The 18,609-nt window shown below is 38.9% G+C and overlaps 1 protein-coding gene across 5 annotated transcripts in view; it reads left to right on the top strand.

The window, feature by feature from the left end:
- Positions 1-18,609, top strand: part of PIEZO2 (piezo type mechanosensitive ion channel component 2) — a 287,338-nt gene that overhangs the window by 138,319 nt on the left and 130,410 nt on the right. For all 5 annotated transcript variants that reach the window (XM_066183542.1, XM_066183552.1, XM_066183579.1 and 2 more), the window contains exon 5: positions 16,500-16,662. In XM_066183542.1, the coding sequence (XP_066039639.1) occupies positions 16,500-16,662 (163 nt within the window). The remainder of the gene's footprint in view (positions 1-16,499; positions 16,663-18,609) is intronic.

The raw sequence follows: 18,609 nt of genomic DNA, 5'->3' as shown, positions 1-18,609 counted from the left end.
CTAATGCTGAGGGTGATTGGCAGTGGAAGCTGCTCCTGTTGTTCATGAAATACTTTGTATTGAGTTGCAGGCTTCTTATGCTTTTTGTGATCCTTTTACTGTTCCTGAAGAATGAAAAGGTAGTTGGGATTGCTAGCTCTCACACTGAAAGGAAAGGGTAAGTAGGTAAGAGCAGGAAAGACAACAAAACTCCCAAGGAAAAAGAAGACCAGAAGATTTCTATATCAAGGCTAGAACTTGGATATGAAGATTGTCTCCTATTAAGATAGATTTCAGATCTTCCATGTACCTCAGTAGCTCCTTCAACTACAATCCTAAGCACAGGGTGATAAGGAGGACACTCTGCCTTGTTTTTATTTGCAACAAAATAAATGCAGCAGCCCTTCTTGCCACAGGTAGGGAGACACAGCTAATCCGGGAGACACCAGGAGCAAGTTAGCTGTCATCGCTGAGAGATGTGTTTTGTTCCTACCCTGGTCTCTGAGAGCAGACGGATGTCTGCTTTTGCAGCTGCTCCACATATGCCCCTGCTCAGTCTAACCAGAAAATACTGTGTATATCTTGCCTACCCCTTGCAGAGACTGAGAATTTTGACTGAATCAATTTCCGAAACCACTCGTGACATGCGGTGCGCCCTGGAATCCAGATGCATCAGAGGCCCTTCCCAGGCGCCTCCTTCCACGTTTAGGTTGCTAATTATGAATCTACTGGCGAGCTGTTTTCTCTCCTTCCCCGTGCTTGTTTGGCTGTTTGATTGGTGCTTGGCCAGAGTTTCTCTGGGTGACAGGAATAAACAGAAAGAAGAGAATATCACTAGATACTATAAACACTCAGTATGCATGGTTCTGGCTTGGAAATAAAAGTACCATGTGTTTTTTCAGAGTGACATCCCTCTCTTCTCCCCACTCTCTTCAGTGATTTAGTGTAAAGAATAAATACATGCTTGAAATTTAAAGTCTTATCCTGATACCATGCTCCATAATTTCAAGCCCTTTCTTTCCATACAGCTGAATCTTATAGTCTTTTCTTGGGCAGGGCTCCCATTGACATAATTTTGGGAGCATTGGCTCAGTCAGGGGCTGTACAGTCTGATCCTCGAGAGATTATTTTAAAGGCAACAGGGCAGTTCAAATGCACGTCACAAATATTGAATAATTTGAGAAGACAGAGAAAACTGGATGCAGTGGTGCAATCAAAGGGAAGTGGGAAAGGCCTGCCAGGCATGTCTTTCACTATTTAAAAAAAAAATAGCTATATTACTCTGTATAGTTGTTTTGGTCTCCTGTCCCACAAAGCACTTAAGCAAGTGCTGAATTTTTGAGTGCCCAAGCACTAAAGCCTGCTCTTTACTTTGGCAGGGCTCTCTTCCACAGCATACCATTTTTTGCTTCAAATTGGAGAAATTAGATTAATTGATGGTTTGTTTATACTTTCTATTCTTAATGTATGATACCCATCACACTTTTGTAGGAATAATGAATGTGAATTTATTCTGAGGTTTTGAATATTCTACACTTACATGTGCTGTTTGAATGACATGGCAGATAAATGCAACATAAGAGACAGAACCAGTTCCACACCTTCCCTTGGGAGGCTGTGAATAAAAGAGCAGTTTATTGCTTGTAGCAGAAGTGTTGTCTTCTGGCTGGTGTCTCTATTTGATCATTTCTCTGCCTGGACAAACATGTCACTGAGGGCCTCATCTTCAGCCCTAAACTGCTTTTAGGGTTTTTAGGGTTCGGGTTCAAAGAGCCCCAAAGGCTACAGCTCCAGGAGCACTGGTGTTGCAGAAGGCATGACAAGGGGTGCTGCACCAACTGTGAGCCCCACACACCTTTCTCATCTGGGCCAAACATGGTACTGGCTGCCTCAGGCTACCAAACGTGAGTGATAAGTGGTGATCTGGAGGCAGAGGACTGCATCAGAAAGGCTTATTCAAGTCCTTCCTGCTGCAACACTGCGCTTCTTTTCTTGTGGTGCAATGAACAGCGGATTATGGGGCTTGCCACATGCATGCCCTTGTGTCCAGGAAAGGGCAGCACAGGGTGCTGAGTCCTAGGAAGGCAGGGGGACTGAGGTTGCTTTAATTTAATTCTCAAAGCATCTCTCTTTTTGTTACTTCGTGGTGGCCAGGACTGTGGAATTTGTGCATGTGTGTGCTGAAGTATTTGTCTTGTTTATAGTGTAGGAAATGGGGAAGAAATGTGTTTTCAGTTTTACTTGATATATTCTGCATGCCTGAGGTTCTATCTTAAATTGAGTTTTCTTCGCTGCTCTGACAAAAAGCAAGACTTTGAAATAAAAGTCTGAGTTACAGAGAAAGCCAAAATAAAAATTGAATTTTACAAAGAAAAAAACCCCGTTGTTTAAAAATATATGAACAAAACGGAAGTAGCTTTTTTCACCAACACTGTGAAATCTTTTAGTCCATATTAAATAGTGAAATAGAAACTATTTAAACCTAGTTTTAAACCAGTCTAACTTACCTTGGATTTTATTTCAAAGTTGACTTTTGTTCCAGTGTTTCTGTGTGTAGTTAGTTCAGTGTGCTCCTTCTGATTCCCTGTTAGCAAACAATACTGTGTATTGGGCATGCTCTAGTAGCCCTTGAGAAAATCTGGGAATAGTTCAAAGCTGCATCCATCAAGGAAGATTTAGACTGGATATTAGGAAGCATTTCTTTTCCAAGGAGGTGGTCGAACTCTGGAACAGCTTCCTAGAGAAGAGTTGATGTCCCTAGCTTTGCAGCGATTGTCAGACTGCCAGAATAATTTGGACAGTGCCCTTAATAACATGCTTTAAATTTTGGTGGTTGAGCAGTTGGATGAGATGATCATTGTAGGTCCCTTCCAATTCAAATCTCTCCTCTTCTCTCCCTTTTCGTGTACTTTTTAAACCTAAGCTAGAAGAAAAGCTGATTTTTGACAGATACAACTTTCATAAGTTTTGTGGCATACTATCATAGCTTTTGAAAAATAAACACATTTCTTCCTAGCAACCATGTCATAGAATATTTTTAAACATATTGCCAGTGATGGTTTTGTAGCCTTTGTATAGCATACCTGTGAGACTTTTTTTTTATAGCAGCTTTCTAGGAGATGATCACCACACGGCTAAAAACACTTAGACCAGTAATTGCTTCCTTACTTGTGGGATTTTCTCAAAGCTGTCCTTGTTAAGAAAAAGTGATGAAACCATCACAAAATATGTAACTATTCACTAAAGTAACTTAATTTTTTAAACAGATTTAAGAGATTTTTTTGTTCACCCCCCATCTTTATGTTTAAGTCGTTGTCTTAATGGTAACATAAACAATCTCTACCTAAAATAATTATAGGTATTAAATATATATATAATATATATATATAAATATATATCTATCTTATGGTATTTATGGCTATTCTCTAGTGTACATCACTGTAATATGCCAAGAAAGGATTTTCCTCTGGGTTGATTGCAGCTACTTTGACATCTTTTTAAACAACGTGGAAAGAAGCGATGTGAATTTTCTAGGTGTCTGAACACACAGTCCTTAATTATATAAGCAACTCAGTAGATTTCAAAGATATGTTTCATGAAAGTAAACATTATGGAACCAAGGCAAAAATTCATTATTAGTGGTATAAATAAATAAACTAGTTTTTAGGGAGTATAGTTAATTCTGTAGATTTTAGAGAATTCTAAGCTCTCTAATTTAGAGAGAATTCAAGTATTAAAAAACCAAGGTGTTCATTACACTGGGTAGTCCAGAGGAAAATCGTATTGTTATACAAGTTAAACACAGTTGTGTGATGACTGGGTTTTAATCCTCTGCCTGTACAGGCAGAAGTTCAAGAAGCCACTTACTTGTGGGAAGCAGGACAGTCCTGCTTCCTGTTCAGCCTCCTGTGTACCCACAAAGAGAGCTGGTGTGCAAACATCCTGGAGGCAAATGAATCTCTTAATTGTGCGACGTGTCTGTGATAAATCTAAAGTTCAGCTGTCTGTAGATGAGAAGATGAGAAGCACTGTAATGTTAATTACTTCTAAGATGCTTCATGAGTAAGAAGCTTCCTTGTTTGTTTTTTTTTCTAATTTTATTTTTTTTTATTTATGGACTTGGAGAAGTCCATCAAACAAACCTGAAACCTGAAACTCATTTATTTATGAGCATAGCTGAAGTTTCCTAACATACAGCATAGTGTTTCTCTAACAGTAGAGCAAAGGTGTGTTTAGAAGCCAAGCCAAATACTTCTAGAAAACCACTTTCCAATGCTTCCAACACTGTAGATAGCTTTTGAGAAAAAGAATAATTTGATAAGCCAGGACAAAAGAGGAATTAATATGGACTTGTCCCATCCTTCCAGTCTTAAAATTGCTCTCTGCTAGAACAATTTGGACCAAAACAGAAATTAAAATTTTACACTGCCTATAAGGAAGTGTTTGGTAATAAATACACTCTACTGAAGATAGCAACGATACGTATATTTCAGTATGTGATGTTGTTTAATAAGAAACAAAAAACTTTTTTTTTCTTTTTCCTTGCTACTTTGGTTTCTTCTTTTGCAGTTATAAAGACACATTCCCTGAAGTATTTTTATGGCTTTTCTGCTGTTTTCTCACTTGAAGTAAAAAACAAGTAAAAATTGGATTCCAAGGATACTCATGAATAGTTTCAAAGTGGAATGATTTAAAATCATTGTTATTTTTCTCCTGACTTTTAACTTTTAAGAGTGAAGTTGCTTGACATTTCACAGCTTTTCTTCACAGCTCTAAGGGCTGTAAATGGATGTGTGTATCTTTGTAAGGAAATGTTGGTGACTGTCATGGTCACATGGCTACAGAAGGTGAACAGAATTTCCTACAGAAATTTTCCTACAGAAGAAAAATTTTGCATGCCCCGTAAAGCTTTTGAAACTATCAAAGTGATATTTGAGCTGTGAAGGACTCTTCTGCAACACTCATAGTGTGACTCTGTCTCAGTCTAGAAGGGGAATGGCTTTAAGCTACCTTGTCTCCAGCATGCCAGCCTGATTTCTGAACTGTGAGAGTGGATCACAAGACTGTTAAAGACGTGATTCTGTACAGTGCAGACAGCCAAGCTGCCAGGATGGGAACAGCAGTGCGGATTTTATATTTGTTCCACATTGCTCTGCAAACAGCAGCATATCTGTCATCTACTGCGTTTGGCATATCTTCTTCTCTTCCCTCCCCTCCCCTCCCACTGTCACTGCAGTGTCATGACATTTCTTTCTTTTTGATTCAACATGTGAAAAACTACTTTGGTTACTTTTTATTTATTTGCCGTCTTCCTGTCGCTACAGTCAGTCTATGTGTGTGTTTGCCATCCGACTGTGTCCCGTTGCTGTGTGCCGACATTGGCAGATGATTGCAAAACCAAAAGATTCATTGCTGCAGCAGATGCAGCTGTGAATAAACAATCAAGTCAGCTTTTAAATTAAAAACCCATCAATGAAGAGGATAAAGCACACGAATGTAAAAAAAGAGGATAAAAAGTCATACAAAGATATAATGATAAAGCCTGATAAAATTAAAAGGTGAAAGAATACATTTGTGGACTCTGTCATAGTGGTTTTGCACATTCATTTCATAATTTTCTTTTGGCTGTTAAAGTGGGTTTTTCAAGTAAGACCCTAATTTTTTAAAGTAAAATAGCTATTAGTTGTGCATCAAATTACACTCATCATGATAACCACTTACAACAACCTCACTGTGCACAAGTCTTAAAATGTATATAAAGAGTGGTCAAATACTCCTCTTTTTGAGAGCTCTGGACATGTTCAGAATGAATAGAAAACTTAGAGAAATAGATAGATCAAGGGCTTTTCTACATGTCCAAAGAAAGTAGCTGAGTGAACAGAAAATTTTAGCAGACTTTGTATTACACAGGAAGATTAGTATTAGATGTTCTGGGCAAATGGTGAGCTAATGTGAAATAGCAGTGTAAAGTGGTGAATAGTTAATTGAAAAAAAATAGAGGAAATTAGTTAGATTTCTATCTTTCTTTCAGAAAATAACATTTGTGTTGAAAAATTAATTTATCCCTGGAAGACAGCTCCACAGTATAAGGTTTTTCCCATTTTGTTTGACATGAGTAAGTGTTCTGTACTGACTCTTCCAGGCAGCCAGTAAATACTCATTTCCATAGGCATATGATGAGAAAAGTGGAATGGAGGTTAACACCCCGAGTTCACTGGGGACTTTTGTGGTCTCTGCACACTGTCAGAACGCAAAGGAATATATGCTGTTATTGTGGAAGCTAGATGAATTACGGGAACTTACTGAGGAGTCAAGTTTTCCCTTCATGGGCTGCCATTCAGAGGAAAAGACGTGTGGGAGGAAAGAGTTGAAGGGCTCTATGCTCACATCTGCTCCAGTTCAGTTGTGCTAGAAATTGGATCAGTCGGCCCCCATATTCATTTCCTTCTGTAATCTTGACCAATAATTTATAATTGGTATCAGCTGATCATCTGGCTCTCTCTTTCCGTGACAAAATGAGTGAGCAAAGAACTTTATCCTTCTCTTTGCTGTCTGAGAAATGATAAAACTTTGAAAGACAAAAATCTCTATTAATTTTTAATGAAGTCTCTGAAACATCCTCTTAGTCAATCGTATTTTGTTATTTCAGTTATGCCTTGGTTTTTTTGGAGACTACTCTAGGAATCCATGTGTGAGTCAAGATACAACTTCGTCAATCACAATATCATGATTTTTTTTACGTGTTGTATCAGCTTTGTTCAAGGCTGAAGGTACTTTGTTCCAGGTGAAGGTACTTAGAGAGGACCTCTGGAGAGCAGTTGCTGAATCAGAAATAACACAAATGCTGCTACATTCCTTTGCAAAATCATGCTTATAGACCAGGCCTTCAACTGCAGACGCTCCCTCAGTCCCATCTCCGCTCTAAGATTTCCTCTGGTGATGTTGATGATCTGCAGAAGTACAGTTTCAACAGGACAGGTCAGGGAGGGTTTTTATGCCATTCCCATTCCTCAGTCATTTGGAATGGTACAGGCTCTAAGCAGCTTCAGTTTTGTGCATGCTTTCAAAATACTGAGTTTCTTTGAGCAGAAAGAGGGTGATTCCTCTTACTAGTATGATCAGCCAGAGGTCTGAAACCAAATAAGTAAGTGGATTATTTTAAGATAGAGCTCACTGTAGTCTATGGCAGGAAGATGGCAATAATTAAAATCAGTGGTTTCAGAACAAAAAAAAGTAAGATACTGTGGTGCACCCAATATTTCCCCCTGTATGCAGTGTGGGTGCAGCCTCACCTTGACCATCCGTGCAGTTGTGGGCCCCACAATTTAAGAAGGATGCTAAAGTCTTTTTCTGGAAGAAGGCAACAAAGCTCATGGAAGGGCTGGAAGGCATGTCCTGTGAGGACTGTCTGAGGACTTTGGCCTTGTCAGTCAGAGAAATCAGGACAATACATTTAATAAGATGCTTTAACATTTATATAGCCCTAAAGTGGTCAGGAAGTAGGACAAGAAAATCACTGTAGGACTCCTCCAACTGAGCTGTTCTGTTCTTTTCTATTTTACTTGGAGACTGATTTTCAAGAGAGAGAACTGTGCAAGGTGGTCAATTAATCTAGCAACTGTTAGCAGAGCACAATATGCCTGTTTTCATTCTGATACTTCTCTGCCAGCTTCTGTCACAGGGGTGTTATATTGGCTGCACATTCATGACAGGAGAATTCCCAAATTGCACGATGACAGCTCGTAATCTTTTTTATGTGACACTAGTGGTTAAACAAACAAAAGGGTTTAATAAGGTGCCCAGGTGAACCTTAGATAAAACTAGGGAGACAAAAAGAAGAGATCATGAGTCTCAGGGATGTAGGTAAATTTACTTTCTGCGAACAACTGCAGCATATGTGCAGTCAGCAACCCAATGAAATTAAAGGGAAATGAAGCCTGAAGTAAAACAGGGTTATTTTTAATCACTTAACAAGAAAATGATTAATTTCTACCACTTTGAAAGCAAAAGCTAAAAAATGTGCGATTATTACTCTGCCATTTCTAACAGCATGCTACAGTCATCTAGGTACTGAGCAAAAAAGAAGAGTAGCCTCATGTCACTACAGACTAAGTGATGCTGACAAGTAAAGAGGTATCATGGAATAGAAGGAAGGAAATGATGGCAGAGCAGTCTTTGCCTGAGGTTTCATCATTACTGGTGGATTTGGTACCTCAGATACGTCCTTATTGCTAACTGCAAGTGAGGAGAAAATTTCTCTGTGCTGGGACAATTTCCATGTAGAGTCCTTGTGCCTCTAAAACCTTTCATTGTGTCATGTTGATCTGATGGTCTGGGCTGCCTCAGCATTGGCATAAGGCCCTCTTAGAATTTGTCTCCATTCAGGATGAATCTTGCTTACCCAACTGTTTGTGTTCAGTTTTCAGGTTGCTCATTTCCTACCACCCCTTGTGCTTATTTTCTTTTCAGCTAAATTAATTTCATCTAACTTTTCTCATGCCATTTAACCTAGGGATTCAAAGAAAAGGAACATCTGATAGAAGATATTTTATGGCCTGTGCTGTTTGAGCACTTGAGTTGTGAGACTGTTGTCCATGTTTTTCTTGGCGCAGCCCAGTCTCCTGCAGTACAGTGGTAGCTGGGAGCAGTACAGTGGTAAAGCCACCAGCAGCAGAATGTGAGCCAGCCTTTGTTTTTAATCTGGAGAGCAATCAGCATTGCAATTAGTATCCAAAAAACTCTCTAGGACGCATGCTTAACAGTTTGGCTTTGTGTTTTATTTTGTTTTTCTTGGGTTTTGTTCATGAGTAAATCAAGTGAGATCTCCAAATAGCAATTGGGATTGGCACGTGAAACAGAAGGGAGCCTGTGGCTCCCTTGGAGCAGGAACATACTGGGTGCCTGGTCTGACCAGCCTGCTGCAGTGTGCTCACACCTGGCACCCAGCCAGCCTGGGGCACTTCACTTCAGCTCCTTTTTGCCCAGTTCAGATCTGAGCAGTCCTGTTTTTTCCGATGCTAAGACAAGGTAAGAGCCTCCCACACTGGTGAAACACTACCACAGTTGCCTCCCGCAGCTGAGGAAGGTCTTTGGTGGCCACACATCAAGCCATTGAGCAGATGGCATTAAGCAGTCCAGGGACTAGTCCTCTCCCCTGCCACATGGATGTGAGGTGTTTGCCACCCAGAGATTGTGTTTTAGGCTCAAATTACAGAAAAATTCAAAGCAACATCTAATGGCATTGGGAGATTTAGTTTGCCACTGGTTTTTTCTACTCCACTTCTTTTTTGATTGACACTGTCAAATTGAACAAAGTGCACATGGGATGAATCAGGATGTTTCCTTTGGCCAGTTTTAATGGAAATCAGCAGGGAGGCGAGGGGAGATATTGTACACATGCCTCTGATGGCTTAAGCCTGCTTCCAGCAATGTCCGTATGCTCTTGCCTTTAAACCACTGGGATTTTCAGACAGGTGGTGATGGCAAAGGTTAGATGTTGCTTTCTGTCCTGTCATGCTTGATGTTGTGAAGAAAAAGATGGGCATGTCCAGAGAGCAGACTGGGAGCTTTTTCATATGGAAGAATTGAGGGTGAATGGTCCCATCCCAGCAAACAGTCACTTGGATGGTTTTAAATTAAGAATGGGTCTTGTGGGACAGAAGGGTCTCCTATGCAAAAACTGAAGTGCAGTTGGCGCTTCAGATTGAACCGCTGGTAGTTATGTGCTTTTCCTCTGTATTGGAGATAATTTGGCTCTGTAAAATGACAGTAATTTGCAATGTTGGTTGCTTTAATTGAGGGAAATATTCCCTCCTCATCTGCAACTGACTGGAAAATCTAGATGTGTCTTTTACTTTCTGTGATTATGGTATATGCTGGCAACAGAATGAAATGAAAAGTAGTTTGAAGTGATCATCTGTTCATGCTTCAACTAGAGTATGAAAATTGCAGAGAGAGGGAGAAAATATGTTTTGAAATAATCACCAAATGTCAGCTTCAGACTGTCAGCACTTACTTTTAGTCAGGGCTGTTGTGGAACATATGGATATCTGTATGCCTTTATGTAAACACTTTGCTGCCAGTTACCAAATATTTATGAGCATTATGGACAAATTTAGCTGGGAATGTTTTGCAGAGATCAATGAATATGGAATTAGTGCTAAAGCTAAATCCTTACACAATGAGTGCATAAGTGAGAAGTCTGTGTGTTCGAAGTTGAAACAGAGAGTTTCTCTGAAGAGTTAAGACCAAGATTCACTTACAGCTGAGGTGTCCTCAGGTCTCTACTGCTCACTTTGTCTCTGCCTCCATCTAGGATCACATTCCCATTTTGACCTGAAATAATTTGTGTAGCGGATGGACTTGTCATTTCCACTGCTGTGCTGTGGGGCTGGCTTGCACTGTGCCAGGGCATGGAGGGGATTTTGTTCACTTCCTGCTGGCTGTGCAGCACGAGTCCTGATCCACATTTGGAGCTCTGGGACATGGGCAAAGTGAGCTGACTGTTGTGGTGTCACGAGTCTGGCAGTAGTGCAGCTGAGTGCTTTGCGTGATAGCTGAAAATCCCTGCTGAAGTTTAAATCTTCTGTGTGCTGCCCTGGACAAGCTGGAGTTTGCCCTTTATTAGAAGATCAATGAACAAAAAGAAACAATGGGTGCTTTAGAAAGAGAAAGATTGCCACACACCAATGTTTTACTTATTGCACATATCCATAATTTCTTAATGTTGAATGTTTTATGCAAGCAACGAGGCACCAAAATCTTGGCAATGTACAGTTAGTTTCAAATAGCTGCTCACTCTCTCTGCATAGCAGTCTTTGGAAAGCAAATGTTTGGTTAATACGTGGTTAAGCACTTCTGCAATACAGAGTGTGTTCTTCATTGCAAGGTATCTTTCCTGAAAAAGCAAAGTGTACTTTTGGTTTTTGAATCTGTGCAGACATAGTTGGTAAGCAGTGATTTAGATTTTGCAAATACTTCAGGAGCCCTTTGAACTTGTATGTTGGGTAGGTCAGTGCATGCTAAATATTTTTATAAGTAGTTTTCTATGCATTTTTGCTTCCCTCTTCGTCCCATACATTTACTTTGCACAACCAATATTCTCTGAAAATGCAACGTCAGGTATTTTGGGTAAAACACGTGCCATTCTCGGCATTAACTGAAATGACCATCATATTAAGGCAGTGCAGGAGAGAGAGTGAGCATGCACAGCACTGTGGATATTAACATTTCCAAGTTTGTATTTTGTATTTGTGATATAATTTATTTTCAATTTGTTGATGAGCAAGGAAAAGACTAAGGGCAGACCTACCAGTGCTCAGCAGCTTGTAAACTTTACCCACAGCACAGGTTTTCCCTGAATGTGGTGGCAAGGTTGCCATGTGAACCAACATCATAAAAAACTTGTCTTTTGAGCCAGCAGGGGCAAGCATGGCACCGTGAGTATGGACTGTGAGCATCCTATGTTCACTGGAGTGCTGGTTGTGGCTCAGACTGGGTCTGCAATCCTCACACTCAGATAAGTAAAGTGGGAGTTTCCCAGCAAAGTATGGGATCAGACATTTCACCCTTATTTCAAACTGAGAGAGGATAAGGCTCCTCTTTAACTAGCTTCTAGCTGTAACCATCCCCAATAAACTCTTCAAACAGCAAGGATCAGCAGGCACATCTCTAAGGCCATCTGGTTAATAAATAGCCTTTGGTACCCTCGGAGTTTCCACTGTGTTTGGATCAGAGAGGATACTAGTGATAAACAAATGAATCATTCATGGTACTGCATAGCACCTGTGAAATCCCCATGTTTCCAGGGGTCCATGCTTATGATTCTTGGGTCTGTTTTACCTCCAAACAAAATGATTACAGTTGCAGATGAAGCCTGTGGGAATTCAGCTGTAAGTATCTACAGCAGTGCATTAATTACCCTGAAATATTAGATCCAATTAGAAATATCAGATGTTTCACAGTCACCAAGCAGATGAATGGAAATTATTAGGATCTATGCATCTCTTCCTTAGTTTATCACTTGCTAACTGGTAATACAGTGTTACCTTTTTTTGTTTTATTAAATTAATTTCAAAGTAAAGAGATGCTATAGAAAACCCCTGAGGGGGAAACGGAAAACGTATGCATGTATGGAAAGATGTAGTATGCATGAATAAGACTTTTAATAACTTTTTAAAACTGCAATAAAAAAAACCTTTAAAATATTTTGTTTACCCAGTATTCAATATAAAATCAAGCTTTTTACAGTTCTTTAATCTGGGAGCATTATCTTATTTATTGTCTAACATAAGCTTAACGTTGTGATACATTGCTGATGCTGAATTCATTCTAGTTCTGTTTAAAAAGGACTGGTTCTTCTTTCCCATTTTTGTTTGTTTGTTACAAAATAGTAAATATTTAAAGTTGGAGACTGTGGGTATTCATTTTATATGTGGACTATTTTATACATTATGCATAGTGTCTCACATTTGTGTTACTATATATTTTACTTTTTTTTAAATTGAAACCATTGCAGTTCTAATTCTAATAGTTCTGCTGCCTTTTTGGTTGTATTCTGCAAATCTGAAATAAAGAGGAACTTAGAGTGTCTGCCATTCTAAAGAAATGAAATCAGGCCAGATGTGGCAGTATTAACACTTCACTGTTCACCAAAGCTTTGTACATTCAGTAGGGGATGAATGATTTTAATTTGTGAGTAGTAGTTATTCTAGCAAGGCAAAAAGTGAAAATTTTATTTTAAGAAAACTGAAATGCTGATTTCTACACCTCCAAACAAGAATGTAATGTTTTATTATGCTGGCATTTGTTTTTTGTTTGTTTGGTTTTTTTGAGTACCAGTGAGTGTACATAAAGTAAGAAAATGGTTTTAACATGTGTGTCCAAAGCTAACTCTATTCTCAATGCAGATAAGGTAGGAAATTTTGCTTAGTTTCTTGAGCAGCAGAGAAATTCGGGAATAGACCAGGGTCACACTGTCCTAGAAGAATTCTGTATATACACAGAAAGTACAGATGATCCCTTTGTAAAGTAGTAAATTTGAAGTATTCAGCTGAAATCAGCAGGGGAACATATTGTTTGATGAGAAAACTGCCGTATTAGGAGTCTGTTGATACAATAAAACAGTTTCACATATTGGCAGAAAAGTCAATGAAATTCCTTTTTCCTACAAAAGGAATTTTTGTTACAGAGGAACTGTTGCAACCTTAACTGTAGGGTCCCTTCTGACCTAACTAGCAGTCCCTTCTCTTAAAAGTTGCGTACAATTTGATTTATTTGGTCTACATACAGAAAGTAAAAAAACATTTTAAACCCCTAATCCATTGTGTGTGTGTGTGTGTGTGTCCATGCTGTTTTCTTCTGCATCCTGTAAGAAAGAAGGAAAAATTAAAGCTGCCCTTTACTGTAATTACACTGCAGAATACGTTTCTGGCTGAGTTATAATCTTCAGTCATTGGTATCTATTACAACTAAAGCTGCCCTGTAGGTAAATTATTTAGTTTAAGTGAATAAATTATTCTTTAGCAGCTGTAGATCAAAGGCTATGACCAATTCATTGAACACCATGAGATTCTTACAGAGATTTAAAAAAAAAAAGCTGTTGTTGCAGGAGATCTGAATAGGTTTCCTGTTCTTCTGTTTAACTTCATAGTTTGAAAGCCCCTTTTGGAGGAAAGAGCACAATGTATAGACTGTTATCAAATGCAAAATATGACCATGTGTGAATGCGCAAATAAAGTGAGAAATGTTTGTGGAATGATCGCAGTATTTGCCATTCTTTTTTGTATTGCCAGAGATAACAAGTGGGAATAATTGATTTTTGTTTTAGCTTTTGCTGTGAAAAAGTGGGGAGCAAATTACTTGGGGTTGAATGAAGCAGTTTATTATTTTGCTTTACAGGAGAATATACATTCCTCTACTTTCAAGTGATCTTTTGTTTCTTTTTTAATTATCACACCAAGGTCAATTTGTTTTCCTTTTCGTGGGGAAGTGGGGACGGCATACATTTGCAACTGGTTTTGGTGAATAAACTATTCATGTGCAGAATTTCTACCAGCTCCCTGGTTAGGTATCAGTGTTCAGGCTCTCTGTTGCCAGCCTGAACTGTACATTACATCTCTCACAACACCACACTAAATGATTTATTTTGAAAGATCAGAAGCACTTGGCTTGGAAAGATGTGAGCTGCACCAGGGGCAGAGCTCCCGGAGGGGTCTCCCCTTGGTCAGGGGAGTGGGATATGCGAAGGAATACCCAGCGTGGCTCCATGGGAGTACAATGTGAGGAAGGAGAACCTGGTGCGACTAAGAAGTGCTGGTGCTTGAAGGCTGAGACTTTTTATTTTGTGCATATGTGAGTGGTTGAATCTGAAGGACTTCAGAAGTGATGCAAAGTTAATTTTTTGATTTTCAATTAATTAAGTCTCCAGATCTGTGTAACGAAAAAAATCACTTACAGAAGTGTTACGTAGGAGTAATCTAACCCATTTTTCAACATGAGCCTAAGAAATTTCTACTGTTCTTAATTCATTCTGGATTGAGAGTGTATGTCAATTCTTTTGAAAAAATACTCAAGTGAAACTTTCAGAATCAAGAATTCAGGGTTTTTTTGTCCAGATATTTAGTAAAACCACTTATGAAGCCTGTTTCAGCACAATGATCAGGATAGTTGAAAAAAAAAAATCATTAAAATTGTTTTGAAACCATGTACACTCTTGTTGGGGAAAAGATTCATTAAACACGTACTTTTTACCTCTTTCTGACGAGGTGCAGCCTGGGTTAATCTTCAGTGACATTAAGAGTCACCACACTGCAAAATGAATGGTGGTCCCATGTCAAGCATGGATTTTCTGTGATGTTAACCAGAGTGGCCATGCTCTCTCATAGGCCAGTTGACCCTACAGCAAGCTGTGCTGGTACCAGTGGCACAAGAAACAAGCAAGCAGTCCAGCAAGAACTTTCCCATCTAACTCTTTTGCAGGCCTTTCAATTACTTAATTTTTTTCTGTGTTTCAGGACAACTGAAAGCCATTAGCAAAATATTTTCAAGCTACTTAGCTGCCATACAGTGCATGACCATTCAGGGTTAAGCTGTTGAAACAAACGTTAAAGCCAGCTTTCTGATCACTTACCTTATTCCCACTTTGAGCAGATGTTATTTTGCAAGATACACATTAGTGGAAAAGCTGGGTCAGCAGCAGTGATGGAAATGTTGGATTTGATCGTGGGTGTATGAGCAGACCCACACGGTTCTCGACAGTGGTTGTATTGTAATCACATTAGAGACTTTTTTGATACTTCAGGCCTGCATTTAATCACAGCAGTTGCAGGTAACTCCTTCAAAAACAGCTTCCTTTAGGCCTCAAAGCTGTGATGAAGAAGGCCAGAGGTGACCTCTTTCGTTGTAACTATAAAACAACCTATTAGTTTTTCTACCAGTTCTGGCTGTGAAGACCTAGTGCACTCACCTGTGCCCGGGGAACTATACAGATGCCTCACCTGTCCTCAGAACTGATTACAGACATGAAGCCCTATAAAAAAATAAAATTGGAGCTGCACATTTAAAATGCCTTAACTTCACACTTTCAAATAATTATTTCAAATAATAATAATTTCAAATAATTTCAAATAATTCAATACAACTCTCATAGTTGAGAGTTTAATATGGGCATTCAGCAGCTTAATAAACCGTTTGTTGTGCCACTTAATCTTAATTCAGGATCTCCTTTTTGACAGTGAATGAAATTCAGACACCACATGCAAATCCAGGAAGTCATATTTCCTAGTACAAACAATTAAATCTGCACAATGAAACAGTGCAATTTTTTCCTACACAAAAATCATCATGCCTTACAGATCTTTCAGAGGAGAAGAAAGGCTTCCCTGGCAGGGATTGAACCCATGAATTAGCATTTAAGTATTTGTACTTAAATACCCAAAAAGGTATTAAGGTAGTCTATTGAATAAAATGTATTAACCAGTAACATAATAAAACATGTTAAAATATTAAAGACTTTCTGGTTATTCCTCTCTGTGCCAGGAAGAAGGATTAGGGCACCCTTAAGGGTGGATATCCTCATCCTTGCTGGACCTGGATGTTGTCTTTGCAAGGAATGCTGGTAAAAGGATTGTGCTTCATACAGATGGATCTTCTAGGTACTCAGCTAAAATTTATCATGTTGAATTTGGAGGTTATTCTTTCAAATATTTGTATTGTTCACAAAAAATTGATTCAGGATTGGGTTAACCAACATGCTAAGTATGACTAAAATATGAGTATGCAAGCTGCAAACAAATAATCACTTATTCTGTACTTCTGGAGAGCAAAAATATCTGTCTAGAGTTCCTTGATCATCTTCATATTTCCCATATTGCAGAGATTTCTTATTACTGGGGGTTTGGGATTTTTCTTTGCCTTGAGCTTACTTTCTGTTCCAGTTGAAAATGCCATTGGAAGTAACAAATGTTTCTTTTTTTTTTCTTTTTTTTTTTTCTTTTTTTTTTTTTTCTCATTCCATACAGTGTGAAAGGAGCAGATGCTGGGAACGTGATCAGACTATTTGTACCAGATATTGGGATGTTCATTGCTAGTCTGACAATATGGCTCCTCTGCCGCAACATGTTTCAGAAGCCAGTAACCGAGGATGCAGCACAGTGCAACATGCAGTTTGAAAATGAGGAGATGGTATCAAATGCACATTTCTATCTGTATGGCTTTCAGTGGGCTTTGACATTCCTGTGTTCTGAAATGGTTTCGTGAGGGCTGGCTACGTTAAGAAGTAAACTTTCTTTCAGGAAATGAAATGATTGGTTTTAAAGTGGAAAAATCTAAAGTTATTATGTTGAGAAAACAAAGCTGAATATGAAAAGTAGTAGATCTGCTACAGGATTTTTCGAATAATTTTGAGTTAAGAAACAATCATGACAGTCCATCACAAGTTGTTCTTTACCAGAGCTGCTGGTTAAATCTGGCAAGGTTGTTCTGCTACGTACAATGCTCAGTTTCTTAGATAACATTCCTATTTCTGAATTTGTTATCCAAGTATAACAGTAGCATCTGAGTGATCATCAGAAATTACTCTTAAAGAATGGAAGAGAGTGTGTATTAAGTTCATGGAAGGAGTTATCTAAAACTTTGGTCATACTGATTGAGATTGAGAATGATTTGGGGGAATAACTTAGCTGGAAGTGTTGATGTATTTGCTGTATCTTTTACTAGTGGGGAGAAGAGTAGCAGAGATACCGAACGCAGAAAAATCCACAGAAAGAGGAAAACAATTTTATAATATAAAAAGCCAAAGTGGAAATTCAGGCCAGGGTGCAGAAAAATTCCTACTACTAAGCTTAACATGTTTTTTATCAGACTGTCTAGCATGGCTTGGGGCTCATTTTCTGTCTTCTTTTACATATGGATGGAATGTTTTTTTCTTTACTTTCAACACACCATTTTTAAGGGAGACAATTTCAACTTGCTCATTTCAAATAGAAATTGAACTTTGAAGTGAGGGAAATACTTAGGGGGATCAGTTGCCCATTTTGGTGCCACAATATAGAGTAAAAAGAGGCCTCTCTGCATGTTGCCAGGTTGTCTGGATTGTGGCAGTGCCAGAAGCTGGTCAAGTTTCTAGCACATGAGAGATCAATATCAGGACTGTGCTTTTTACTCAGTTGCAGTTGGAATTCTTATGGGCTCTCCTGGCAGCTGAGGATTGCCTGAAGGTTGCAGCTTTTTAACTACACATTGGAGGATATGTAGGGTTTGGTCTGATGTGCGTATGCAAAGCTTTGTGTCTCCTGGAACCTGGTTTTATCAGCTTTAAATCTGCTTTATCGTTGAAGTTGTGCAAAATGGATTTTGCGGCAGGCTAGAACCTTGGGCTGTACCCAGAAAGGGAAAGAAGTGTGGCTTATTAGCATGGTTTGTGTTCAGCTCTCCTTTTAAATGACTTTTATTTTACCAAAGTGAGCTCCAACAGACTTCTTTAGTGCTCTTGGTCTTCTGAAAAGAAAGTATTCACAAGCACAAAACAGGAGTAATCTGATGGCAGATTAGAAAGATGGGCATAGTTTGGCTCTTTAGAAAACAGATTATGATGTTTAGATATTGCTTTTCCTTTGGTTCAGATGTGAGCCTCAGCATGGAGTCTGGGTTAAAGGGAGTTCAGTGTCCTGGGGAGGACAACTGCTGGCTTCCAGGCAGGGTTCAATCGTAATTGCCCTCCGATGCAAGGAAAATACTGAGCTATCAAACACTGATTGCATAGCACAGAGTGTAGCTTTATATGGAGCTGATCCTGGACTGGCTACCTCAATGCCAAGGCAAGAGTATTCCAAAAGGGAAGAAAGAGGGAGAGAAGAAAACTCTAACTGCAGAGAAATATGAACACCGGGCAAATAGAAATATGTGTAAATATGTTTTTCTTCTTCACATCAAAACCCAGTGAATATTATTTATGTTCTGTAAACTGCATGTATTGCGGAATATTTAGTGAACATAGCAGCTGTGGTAAGATTTAGTGGCACCCAACGCTCTATCACAGGCATTTTTTTCAAAAAGGGATAATATTTTCTGTTATGTGAGGGGCTACCAAATACTTTAAGGATTTCTGCTCTTCATAGCTGAAATGATGAT

This window comes from Chamaea fasciata, unplaced genomic scaffold (genome assembly GCF_029207755.1).
Source record: "Chamaea fasciata isolate MVZ Bird 193981 ecotype frontalis unplaced genomic scaffold, bChaFas1.0.hap1 SCAF_1, whole genome shotgun sequence".
Lineage (NCBI taxonomy): Eukaryota > Metazoa > Chordata > Aves > Passeriformes > Sylviidae > Chamaea > Chamaea fasciata.
Note: the sequence above shows the minus strand (reverse complement) of the source record. Positions and strands in the feature narration are given on the sequence as shown.